Source organism: Xiphophorus hellerii, chromosome 11 (assembly GCF_003331165.1).
Source record: "Xiphophorus hellerii strain 12219 chromosome 11, Xiphophorus_hellerii-4.1, whole genome shotgun sequence".
Lineage (NCBI taxonomy): Eukaryota > Metazoa > Chordata > Actinopteri > Cyprinodontiformes > Poeciliidae > Xiphophorus > Xiphophorus hellerii.
Window position 1 is genome coordinate 17,984,338 of NC_045682.1, and position 12,627 is coordinate 17,996,964.

Below are 12,627 nucleotides of genomic sequence, written 5' to 3' on the forward strand. Positions count from 1 at the left end.
AGCACTTGAGCATGCTTAAAATTATTATTATTATTTTAAAAAACAATTGCATTAGCGCAAGATACGGATCAGTACCCGTGTATTTAGTATCTGGTAGTAGACCACGTCTCAATCACCAAACTTTCCCCAAGAAAAGCTGTTATGCTGCGTCCGCTCCCCTCCTCCATCAGCTGATGTCTCTGTTAAAGACGTCCGTCTGACGAGCCTGAAGTCCAGGTGAGTTCTCAGCCAGCCTGCCGCTCCCCGCCTTGTGTGCTGCCGACGCTCACTGACCTTCCTCTCTGTGTTTGGCTTCATGCTGCTTCTTCAGCCTGTCTGACTCTGTCTGCTTCTCCATACGCTGGCTGACTGCACCTTTAGGGCTACCATTCCCTCCCGGTTTGCTCTTTAAACCTGTGGATCAGTTAGATTGTATCTGGTGCCACCTGCTGTTGTTTTCGATGAATAACACTCCTACTTTTTTTTTTTGATGGAAAAAGCAGGATGATGATGGCTGCACTGGCATGACTTGGACTGAACTCATGCTGTTTTTAACGACACAGATACATATCCATAGCATCTCCATCACAGGGTGATCTGGCTGTATGAGTGACTGTTTTAATCTTATGAGGTGTGCATGGAAGAGTTGAGGAAAAATATGCCCAGAGGTTCTGGCTTTTTAATTGACATGAAGAAGCAATCATGTGTTGTTGTTGTTTTTCTTTTTTAAAGTAGACTTTCTACATCATTCATTTTTAATTTTCTTATCTTTTTCTTTTCAGAATCAGCACTGGAGCCACTTTTGACACCAAGACGGCAGTGGAAGGACACTAGAGAGTGACCCTCATCTCAGCATCATGTGAAGACAGTGTTATTGTTGCACTTCTATTTTGTGGAAACCAGCTTTGTTTTGACTCACTGTGCAGAAGGACGTTCAGGCCTTCATGGGTTCATTTCTCTCCATATGGCTAAAATATTTTTGAGGACTTTTTAAATGAGAGTACTCTATTTTATTTTCTCACTGAATGTTCTCGTTTTGTCTGGACTGTTGGATTCTTGTGTTGTGGACGACTTTTTAAATGAAATTTTTTGTGCCTTTGAGAAATTAGAGAAGATTGAATGGCCTGGTATGGTGAGGGGCGTAACAAATGCTGAATGTTTTAGGTTTGGCAGAGCTAAAGATTTCTATCACTGAATTTGCAACATTGGAAAACAGCTAAATCTTGCTTTTAAATGCAAAAGCAAGGAGATAAAATTTTTTATAAAAATCAATTTTGTAATATTTCCACATCCCTTTAGGAAAAATATAGAAGCACTGCTGTTAGAGGATGTTCAGTCTGTTGTTTTGCCTTTTGAGAGCAAAATAGAAAACATTATACAATATATGCAGTAAAACACAAAGTTGTTTAAATGAACCATTCATTCCTGGAGTGGTTCATTCCTGGTTGCACATGTAAAACACCTTACATAATATTAGCTTGTGACATGAATTCCAGGAATGAACCATTGCATGCATTAAGTTTTGGAGCAGATTAACCGTGATGTAGCAGCGCTGCTAGCAGCTCGTCTCTCTGAAGAGAGAATCAGTGCAGCTGTGGTCAGCTTTCTGCCAGGGCTGCAGGTTTGCGCCGACAGTGCAAAACACCGGAACTACCGTATTTTTCGGACCATAAGCCGCTACTTTTTTCCTACGCTTTGAACAATGCGGCTTATAGCCCGGTGCGGCTCTTCTGTTGATTTTTCTTCAACCGCCAGGGGGGGCTCGTTAGCAGGAAGTGAATCATTGGAAGTCAAAGAAGAAAGTGCTAATTTTCATTTAGAACAAGCACATTCTAGGAGCAGGTACGACGGAGGAATTTCTTCAAACTCATATGATGCAGCTTTTAAGGTGACGGCTATCGGATGACTGGGTCCTTTAATAAATCCAGGAGATTTATTTATTATGGAAAACCGAGAGCGGCGGAGATACCGGCGGCTTATCATTTAGATGTACGTCTCCAGATTAAAAAAAAAAAATTTTTTTTTTTTTTTCCAAAAAAATTTGTACGTACGGCTTATAGTATGGTGCGCTCTATAGTTCGGAAAATATGGTACATAATATTAGTTTGTGAATTTTACTCTTCCTTTGGATTTAAAAAAATAAATAAAGTAAGTTCGGGTGTGGCTACTGGTGTACATGTTTGACTGCATTACCAAAATTAAAAAGTTTGTACATTTAAAACTATAAGGTTCCAGAATGTAGTGATGTTTATAAGCAAAGAGGAATAATCAGCTGATCTGAGTCTTTATCATTGTGTTTGGGCCAGAAATGAATTTCCATAAGACAAAATGAATCAGCTGGATATCTATGAAATATCGAGTGTTATTGGAGTCCATTTGAACCAGAACCTCAAGGTTCTCCTTTGCAGAATGAAGCTGCAAACATCAGCGTAGAGTTGACCACATCTGCTGCCGCTCACGTCCCGCCCATCATAGTGAGGAACAGAGCGTGTCGTGGAAATCGCCACTACCTGGGGTAAAACCGAGCCGCACATTAACTGGTCGGAGCGCGACTTGCCAGTGGAAAAGAACCTTAATTTGCAGAATTAAAGTTGTGCAGTTATTTGTTTTAGAAATCCAAATTACAGGGTAATTCAATATTTTTCATAAATCTTCCTGATCAGGATGAAAAATTTCCAAACTATTTGTTGTAATTCTTAATGATCATGGTTTTGCAGCAAACCATGATCAGAAAAAAAAATAAAATCAGACTGAACATCCTCCATCCAGGAGCTTTAAGGATATCTTGTTTTTTTGTTTGTTTTTTTGCTCCTCACATCATCTTGTTACTGTTTTTGTATAAAATACGTCACTGACAACTTTTTCTTGTTGGTCTTTCTTCTGCTGTTCAAATCGAGTGCGGTTCATTTTTTTGGCCCCAAGATGGCGCTGTGGACAAACTTAATTAGGCATGTCAGTTTCAAGCTCTCCCATTTTTTACAGTTGTGTATTTTTTGTTGGTAGAATTATTTTTACATGCAGATGTCATGATATCATGCTGCCAGTATTAGACGTGACCGTTAACAGCGTACTTCTGGACCAATCGAACTGTCTTAAAATCAAACTTTTAAGTCGTAGACCAATAAAACTGTGTTCCCGAAATATTTACATCACTTTCAAATATTTATATTCCGTACTCCCTGTTTTGTGCAAAATCAGAATTTAATATATTAACCACACGGACTTTTTCTAACCTTTAGCAGATTCCAATAAATTACAAGCTTTACATGTTTATATGTAAATATTTTTCTCACCTTTGGTTCAAACTCTTAAAGAGCATCACATACAGTGTGTGTGAAATATGAGGTCCTTTCTACAACCCATCTTTAAAAAGCCATATTATCCAAGCCGAGTGAATGGTACTGGTGCTCAAGTAAGTTGGGTTATATAAGAAAAGATGAAATGTTTGGAAAAATCTTTTACGAGGCCGAGCATTCCTGTTCATATTGTGATAATTTATTTTGCTGAGGAAGGACTCGGCTGTTTTTTTTGTTTTTTTTCTGTATGTGAAGTTCTGTGTAAATGTCTGACTTGTTCATTAGGTGAATAAATAAACAAAATGTATCCAGCCCCGTGACTTTTATTCACACATCAAACTGGTCTGTAGACTCATCATAATGTGGGTTTTCTTCACTGATCAGAATCAATCAGAATATGGGGATGGGGGTCATATACAGGGCGGCCCAGAGGAAAACCCGTAAGATCTGAACTAATGTATGCGACAGAGCGGATCAGTCACAGGACTCTGATCCAAATCCAAGTTGGAATCTTTGGAAGATTATCGTTTACAGATGATCTCAATCCAGTCTGACTGAGCTCAAGTTATTTATTTGCAACGAATTAAGGTTTTTTCTTATTTTTATTTGTAAAAAAAAAAAAAAAAAAGAAAAGAAAAAACCATGAAAGATTTGCAAGTTTTGAGGTGTTTGAAAGCTCATATCTTATCACCAGTAAATTTAGAACACTTTTTATTTCAGAGCATTCATTCCTACTCATCAGGATGAATCAGGACTAACATGGAGGGTTTTGGATCAGAAACAGACTACACCACCATTAGCAATATGTTTTGCTTGAGTCTATGCAGCAATTGTGTTTTTTGTGTCTGCCAGGTCCCAAGGTGATGGTGGGCGAGCGTTGGACTCCGACGGCGGCAGCAGCCAATGGTGCGGCATCTCCGTGATCCCCGGCACGTCACCCGCCGACGCCAGCGCGGAGCCCGGAGCGACCGTCAAATCCCTCATTAAGTCCTTTGACACTGTTGGACAGAGTGAGCGCCGAGCACACGCAGACACAAGCAGTGGCCGGGCCAGGCGTCCCGTCACATCAGTGTAGCTGTAGAGGAGAACAGCTGATGAGCAGCTGTGGTCTCCAGCGTTCATGTCTGTCGTTTCTCAGCTCGTCAGGTCAGGGATGGGGGTGGAGGGGGGTTTCTGGTGTTTGTCAGGAAAATCATTTGATACCGATCAACATGAGATGAGCTGGAAGTCTGGGACTGATTAGCTGTTTTAGTAAATGGTTTTTTTTTTAGATGGTTTCTCGTGGGATTAACACAAATCTGGAAAGTGTGGCATGGATTTGTATTCAAATATTTTGCATAATGCTCTTTCGCTGCACATGTACTAGGGTGTTTCTCCCAGCTTTGCACATTTACAGATCTGAATTTATGGCCATTCTTATTTGCCAAACTATCCTTAAATGTCTTAATGTAGGTCAAAGTAATAAAGTCTGTGATCCTGTGACCGGAGGACTTTCTTCCAGATGTTTGCATTGTGCACCACATGGCTGGTGGCAAACTCAGAAATTGGACTTTAATGTTTACTTTGAACTTATTACTTTATTTAGAGCTCTCATACTAAAAAGTCTGGTTCATACACGGCATGACAAATGCAGAAGCGGTCCTGTTGGCAAATTCTTCCACATGAGCTGTGCTTCTCTGCAGCTCCTCCAGAGCTGCCATGGATCTCTTGGTCCGAAGAAAATTTTCTGGGGTTTTACCGGTTCCAGTTTTTGGAGTCAGTGGTGCTTCATTACATGTGCAAAACTTATGGTATCATCTCTAACTCTGTTTTAAACCTCTCCACATCTTTCTCCCTGATTTGTTTTTAATCTTAATGTTGCTCTTTATTCACTGTTTTCACTGATCTGTTTTGCTGTTTATATACCAAACGTAAGCTGTGACACCACAGCCTTAATGAAGAAGAAAAAAAAACCACTCTGACATTGATCATGGATATTGCAGATGGTCCATGTCATGCGGTTCCGGTGCTTTCCACCCCGAGAAGCCCTTTGAGTGGGATCCCCGTGCGCACTGCACCAGCTGCAGCCGTCTCCCCCATCCAGGTACTTAAAACTTCAGCCTTCATCCAAAAATCACATGTAGGTTTTGTTGGAGGGGAGCTTGTTTTAGACTTCTTTTTTTGTCTTTAAAAAAAATTTTTTTTTTTAGAGACATTCCTACATTAAGCCACTATCAAAGACGCTGGAAAAAAGAATAAATCATGGAGAGTTCGCTCATCCTCGTGGTATGTAACAATCCGTCCAAATCTTATTTGATCTGCTGTACCATATTTGATCGGTTGCTGCATGACATAACAATCTGGTTCTCTACAAAAATTATGGAATTGAGGCTCCTATTCACTTTTGCTAAGTGTGCAGAAGGTCTTCACCGTACTATGGGTTATGTACTGTACAATTCTGGATAAAATCTTCTCCCATAAGCCAGAAATCTGATGATGGCTCATCAATGAGCCACCATCAATATTTCGACACAGCCAGCTTCTTCAGCAGTGACCTTCCACTAAAGCAGGGGTCTCAAACTCCAGGCCTTGAGGGCCGCAGTCCTGCAGTTTTTAGATGTGCCACAGGTACAAAACACTGGAATGAAATGGCTTAATGACCTCCTCCTTGTGTAGATCAGTTCTCCAGAGCCTTAATGACCTAATTATTCTGTTCAGGTGTGGTGCAGCAGAGGCACATCTAAAAGTTGCAGGACTGCAGCCCTCTAGGACTGGAGTTTGAGACCCCTGCACTAAAGGCTCTGACCAAACCAGAATTGCATTTTGACCTTGTGCTGGTCTGTGGTCAGAGTGAAAGATGACATGCAAGCAGACAAAAAGTCCAGTCAGCCATCACTGTCCTCACCCAGAGAGCCGACCACCAGATTTTGTTGTGGCCTGGTGAAATTTAAACGTTCATTCAAATTCCTTTGGCTCTCACTCATGATCAGGTGGTCGTTTTAAAGGCAAAGTTCTGCTGATTCAATATCCTCAATGAAAAGTACAACAAATACAGACAATCAAACATTTGACTTCTGCTGGTTTTTTACTGACTTTCGCCACTTCCTTCTAGAAAAACACATTTAAATGCAACTCTGGAAATGCTCTTAAATGTGTCACGGTTGATTTGTTTCCAAAGCCTCCCCTGAGGAGCTGCTGTAGGAACATAGTTTCCTGACTGGAAGCAAACATTTCTAGGATATGCTCTGTTTTTTGACTCTTTTGTCACATTCTTCTGTATCCACATCCGTCTCTCGCGTCCTTTTGATTCCGCAGATAAGTTGTCAAGTTTTGGCGAGGACCTGAAACCAAACAGCCTCATGAGGAAGAGCCCTTCACTGGAGAGTGTAATCAAAAGCCCCATTTCCCTCAGCAGCCGCACCGCACCGTTCAGCTACGGCCGAGGAAGCAGCAAACTCAGGTATTGTCGTTTGGATCCAAAGATGAGCTTAGAGACACAGGAACAGTTTAATTACAAGAAAAGCATTAAAAGAAATTCAGCTTCTTTCTCACTTTAAAAATGTTTGAAACATAATTCATCTGTTACCATGTTTAGTATGTTTAGGGTTATGTGAGAACCGCTGCGTTATTGATGATGTATGCAAATACTCGCCAATTCTGGAGTAATTTAAAATGGCAAAAACATGTCCGCTTCTAGCATCGCACAGCCTGAAACGGGGAAATAATGGATTCAACAGCAGAGCTGCAGTGACGTGTGAAATGTTTAGCATGCTAAGTGGAACGACCATGTCTCATGTTCTTCCCATGGCCTCCAACCCCAGGGAGCAAGTCCCTAGAATAATATTACAGATAGACCTTAAATCTATCCGTCATGCATAGGATTTCTTTCCTTACTGCTTTACAACTGTGCACATTGTGCATGATGTCTGGAAACATTTGAGTGTGGGACCACAGGGACGGGGGGCCGGGCAGTAAAACGGGCTTCCACTCTGCACTGAGATGTCTGCCGTTCCAAGTAAACGTGGCTCCGCTCTGAACTCTAAAACAAATAAACGAAACTACAAAGAAGCTCCGGAATCATCACGATAGTGCAAGATAAGATCATTTCCTCCAGTAATGAAAAATTGCAAATCAGAGGGTCTTTTTTTTTATACGAAGCAAGAAAAACGAGTGAATTTGTTTTTCCTTTAGAGCAGCACCAAACACAGATTTTGACCCTTAATTTTCCTGTCTCAGTTTCTCCTAGTTTTCTTTTCTATTTTCTGGACATGTAAGAAGTTTAGCTGCCTTTTTAGTAAAATGTTTGTATTAAAGCAAATCTATTCTTTCTTAAAAACTTTCCTAAATTACACTTATGTCCCTCAGTATCACTGATAATCTATAAAAACACTCAGATCTTCCAGGTTAAAGAATCAGAACTTATATGAATAAAGTTCATCTCATTTTCTCGACAACAGACAATCTCTCAGTAAAGTTTTGTTTTACTTTTATACCAGGCATGCTGATTTCTTACCATGTATCAAACTGTCTTCTGTTAGAATACATTTCCTTTTGTTTTCCCGTATAACCTGCAGCTCTCAGCTTTGCATTTCATCTAAATAATATAGTTAATGTGCCTTATTTAAGTTTGAGATTATATGTTTACATTTTTTTTATAATTAATAATAAATTTTGCTGTTGCATAAAATTGTTTAACCATGTGATCTTTTATTTTTCTGGTCCAAATAGGGAACTTTTGAAAAGGAGAAATAAAAGTCATCAAGTAGAAATCTGAGAAGAATCAGATGGTTTTTTTAATATTAGGCCACAAATATAAAAATTATTTCAGAGAATGCATTCTTTGTGAGGACAAACGTTGCTCTAATTCAGCATAATTTTAGCTGTCTGACCAGCTATGATTAGCAAGCGTCCTCCACGTTCACACAAATAATTGTGTGGGAGTGGGGGGGGGGGACAGTAGAGGAACTGAACTAGATATCGCACAAGTTGTACTCCAGATGACATCTCTCCTCTCTCCCTCTCCTCTGATGGCGGCCCGCGTTCCCCTGGTGACAGTGTGGAAAGAACGGACCCCTTGGCCGCTCTGGCGCGGGAGTATGGAGGATCTAAGAGAAACGCTCTACTGAAGTGGTGCCAGAAGAAAACAGAAGGCTATCCGGTAGGGATCACAGGCCACGGACCGCTCTCAAACATGAGACGTGCTCCACACACTTTCACGCCCAGCTCTCCTTCACGTCTACATCTGACGGTTTGATATTTAGCCTTCACTCCCCTGGTTTTCATTAAAAAAGTGAGCTGACACTTCCCACTCTCTGCTTTATATTGCATGACGCGATATTGATTATTCTGACCCCAGATTCTGAGGTCAATCTTTATTTATTTTCATTTTTTTAGCCACAGCTGGGTCAGACAGCCGGAACGGCATATTGTTGACCAACCATTTAGCTAACTGGCATCTCACATCTCACTGGTATGAATGGGTTTATGCCTGTGTTTTTAGACGGCTTTGGAAAATTATTTTTTCACTTTGCAAAAAAAAAAAAAAAGAAGAAAAACCGGAAGGGGAAAAAACCTAGTTCTATTTTTTTTTTCAAAATAATTTGAGAAATATGGCATTTATTCGTATTTAGTATTATTTCCTCTGATAACCTTTAAAAGAATCACAGTGAACCACCATCCAAATACACAAAATACAGGGTGGAGATGCTTGAAATCCTTGAATTTCATTTCGGGGTTTTCAAGGTTTGGAAAGTTCTTGACTTCTGCATAAAGTTCTTGCAAGTGATTGATATTCAAACTGCACAGTTTTGGAGCAAAGTGCAATCTAACATTTGATTAAAACCCTAAATGTGGACAATGTTGTTTACATTTGAAACCAGATATTTTTATACACCTAATGAAAAATCAAACATATTTATAGATTATTTCTAGATTAACATATTTGCATGTGCATGCTTTTTTATTTATTTATATTTAGTCACATTCAATTACTTACATCACTCTTTTATATATATACAGTACAGACCAAAAGTTTGGACACACCTTCTTATTGAATTCAATGAGAAGGTGTGTCCAAACTTTTGGTCTGTACTGTATATATACTGTATATAGTAGTTTAATCTCTGGATTATAGAGATAGAGGCCCAATTTCTGGCCTTAAATTATGAAGTCAATTTTCTTTTAACTCATGGTGGATATATATAGAGTATGTTTTTAACAACTGAAGGTAACATAGATACTTGGTAGTGCCAGAAAATGGCATCATGTGCCTGGAAAACACATAATACTTCCCCTTTAATCTACTTCTCAACAACTGATCTGTTGGTTTTTACACTTTCTGGAATCAACCTGGAATCAGCACTTATTAACAGAAATTGAATTTGGTTTTTAGTTAGAAGAGTTGTGACCTTTGCTGTGATTTAAATTCATCACATTTTCTTCCAGAAATCAGTTCTCACCCCTTTAACTTTCTCAGTCTCTGCTTCTACCCTGGTGTTCATGCACCAGCTCTCTGCTGCTCTGAAACGAGTCGCGTTCCTTAATACTTTTGACTGTTAGCATCACTTATCAGACCAGGCGGTCTGAAAGTCCGCAGATGGAGAGTTGGATCAAAGCATGTTTATGTGTTAGAATGGCCTAATCAAAGTCCAGACCTGAATCCAACCTAGATTCTGTGGTTAGATATGAAAGTTCATGTTTATAGATCTTTCAGAGAAGAATTGACTTTTTTTTTTAAAATGTGCCAGACTGTTAAAAAAACATTCAGGTGTAATTGCAGAGAAAACTCTGATTATGAGAAATCAACACAATCATACAATATATTTTATTATTATTACGTTAAACATTTTTATAAAACCTCATGTTATTTTCCTTCCTCCAAGGAACACAAATCATGAACTCTTTAGTGATTTTTAAAATTATATAAATAGTAAGGCAATACTTCAACATTTCTGGTTGTAATGGTTCCACAAATGGTGGAATAAATATTTCTTAGGCCGCAGAGCCAAGTGCTGATATTAACCAAGCCAAGTTTCTCCCTTAATAGCCAGTTTAAGGAACCCATTATGCCCAGTGGGATTACAGATTAGCCAGTATAATCACTGTGCTAAAACGTTTTTCATGCACGCAGAGGGGCTGCAGTCTGCAGACTCTGGATCTGAAAGGAAAGGAACGATTACAGCCCTGTGTGCATTCTGATGGATCCTTAAAAATACACTAAGGCCTTTTTTTCTTCTTCTTAAAATCAATTGTTTCATGTGACTTTCCCATAGAAAGATGCACAAGTTCTAAATATAGATTGAACTTTTCCAGCGAGAGATTGAGTTATTGAATGAGCCGTCACATCGATAGTTCTGACTTCTGGAGAACAATGCTACTGAACTTTGAGCCGCCCTCCCTCTATCTCAGCTCGGGGACTTTATGGTCACAGTTTGCTCTGCTGGTGAAAGACGCACTGAGGAGACACTGTGCTAAAAACCCTGAAACCAGAACTGATGGCCCGTCTGTTGGGTGGATAAAACCAGTGATTTTTAGACACAATCAGTGGTTTGAACAGTTTTTAAAGGCAGTTAAAGGTTTGCTAAGAAATGCATCAATTATAAATGTTGCGATATATATACAGTATATATAATAATTTCTACGGTAAATAAAAGTTGACAGTTCCTTCCCAGTTGGGATTCTGGAAGACAGCCCCCAGTCTCGAGTCTCTTCCAGTTTTCTTCCAGGATTTCTCTGCGTTTAGCTCCATCCACCTTCCTAACCAGCTTCCCCGTCCCCACGGAGGAACAGCATGCCCACAGCATGATGCTTCCACCAACAGTTTGTAACATAAGTATGTGTTCAGCAGCTCTTTTGTAGTCAGAGGTTTTTCCGACCAGCTTATTTCCTGGGAATCTGGTGGCAGCTTCCTCTTTCTGTCAAATCCAGGTGCGGTTGACTTCAGGATCACAAACGACTCTTCCTGCTGCATCACCATCAACATTTAGGGTCTCTGTTGTCTTTTTGTCTCCTTTTCCTTGTTTATATACTCTGGCTAAGGGACACATGATTTGCAAATGTGTTTTCTCCTGGAGATTTCTATTCAGTGTCGTAAATTTCAAACTGACAGTCATTGAAATTATTTGTGCTGAATATGTTCAAAATCCTTTTAATAGCTTTAACTGTTTTCTCTGTTCTTGAGTAGTTTTTTTTTTCTTCTTTTAAACAAACAAACGGGAACAATTTAGAAATCTACCAAGTAACCTAATTTGCAGAGTAAACTGTATAATTTGATGTGTATGCTGAGATTTAAAGTTACACACAGTTATTTAGTGGTATCAGTGTGTGTGGAGAAAGAATGGAAAATGCTTGCTGCCCATTGAAGATTTTTACTTGTGAAACATTTTTTGTTTATCATTTTCATTCCTCTTTACAGTTACGCGGCGCCTCCCATCTAGTCCCAGTGAAATGCTCTGGGACTACACAGTCCCAGAGCATTTCTGAAGTTTGTGGTTGTAATGTGTTAAAATAGTATGAATACTTTTGCGAGAAAATGTCAATTATAAAGCAAACCTGTGGATTTTAGTTCAGTTAAGGACAGATGAGTTGAGCAACATAAACTCTTCACTGCAAGCGCTGATCCCTTCACAAAGGGCGATTATTTGCAAATGTCAGGAATTCATTAAGTAGATTTGGCTAACAGCGGTGTTTCAGGCTGTGGCGTAATCAGTTCCTTTCTGGATTCGGACGGTGATCCGTCACCATGCGCCCGCTCTGCTATTGGGTTTCTCAACGCACAGCGAGGCGGTTAACTCTTTCATGGACGCCTCGCTTGATGTAAAGTCTCGACTTTGTACAATGCGATCAATACGCGGCGCAGCACTCTGTAATGTGTGCTTCAGTCAGGAAAAGAAAAGGAAAGCCACTAATAAGTGACAACTAGAACAATTAGCAGAGATTTTCAGGAAGTGACCCTGGAGATTTTTATATCCTTCTGCTGAACTCGAGCCTTTCCAGAGGGATTTCTGTTTCTGTTGATGCAAGGATATATACTGTATATTTGCGGGCCAGCTGACGTATTTACAGCAGTTTGTGAAAGTGACTCTAGTTTCTTAGAAAACGTGACCACAAGATCCTGTTTGAGTCTCATGCCAGGCTGTGAGAAAAGGTTACAGTCAGAGGATGTGTTGAGCTTCACATATCTGGGGGAAGGTTACGGCGCTGCAGGCCTCCACCCATTTAGCAGAGCGCCTGTGACCTGGTCTCACTCATCTGTAGAGGAAATGGTCATATTTTAGTTTTTCTGTCAGGCTAATGTTCAGCTCCGATAGAGGCTAGTAAACTTTAGCTTTAGCTGCAGATCTCACCTCATTTATTGGCATCTTTTGTTAAGATG

The 12,627-nt window shown here is 39.9% G+C and overlaps 1 protein-coding gene across 5 annotated transcripts in view; it reads left to right on the forward strand.

Moving 5' to 3' along the window:
* Positions 1 to 12,627, forward strand: part of specc1 (sperm antigen with calponin homology and coiled-coil domains 1) — a 90,459-nt gene that overhangs the window by 53,512 nt on the left and 24,320 nt on the right. For 4 of the 5 annotated variants that reach the window (XM_032576246.1, XM_032576247.1, XM_032576248.1 and 1 more), the window contains 5 exons: positions 4,128 to 4,285; positions 5,258 to 5,358; positions 5,465 to 5,540; positions 6,570 to 6,714; positions 8,310 to 8,412. In XM_032576246.1, coding sequence (XP_032432137.1) covers positions 4,128 to 4,285; positions 5,258 to 5,358; positions 5,465 to 5,540; positions 6,570 to 6,714; positions 8,310 to 8,412 — 583 coding nt within the window. Of the gene's footprint in view, positions 1 to 4,127; positions 4,286 to 5,257; positions 5,359 to 5,464; positions 5,541 to 6,569; positions 6,715 to 8,309; positions 8,413 to 12,627 lie in introns of those variants that run through there. The other variant, XR_004340974.1, reaches the window with a different exon arrangement.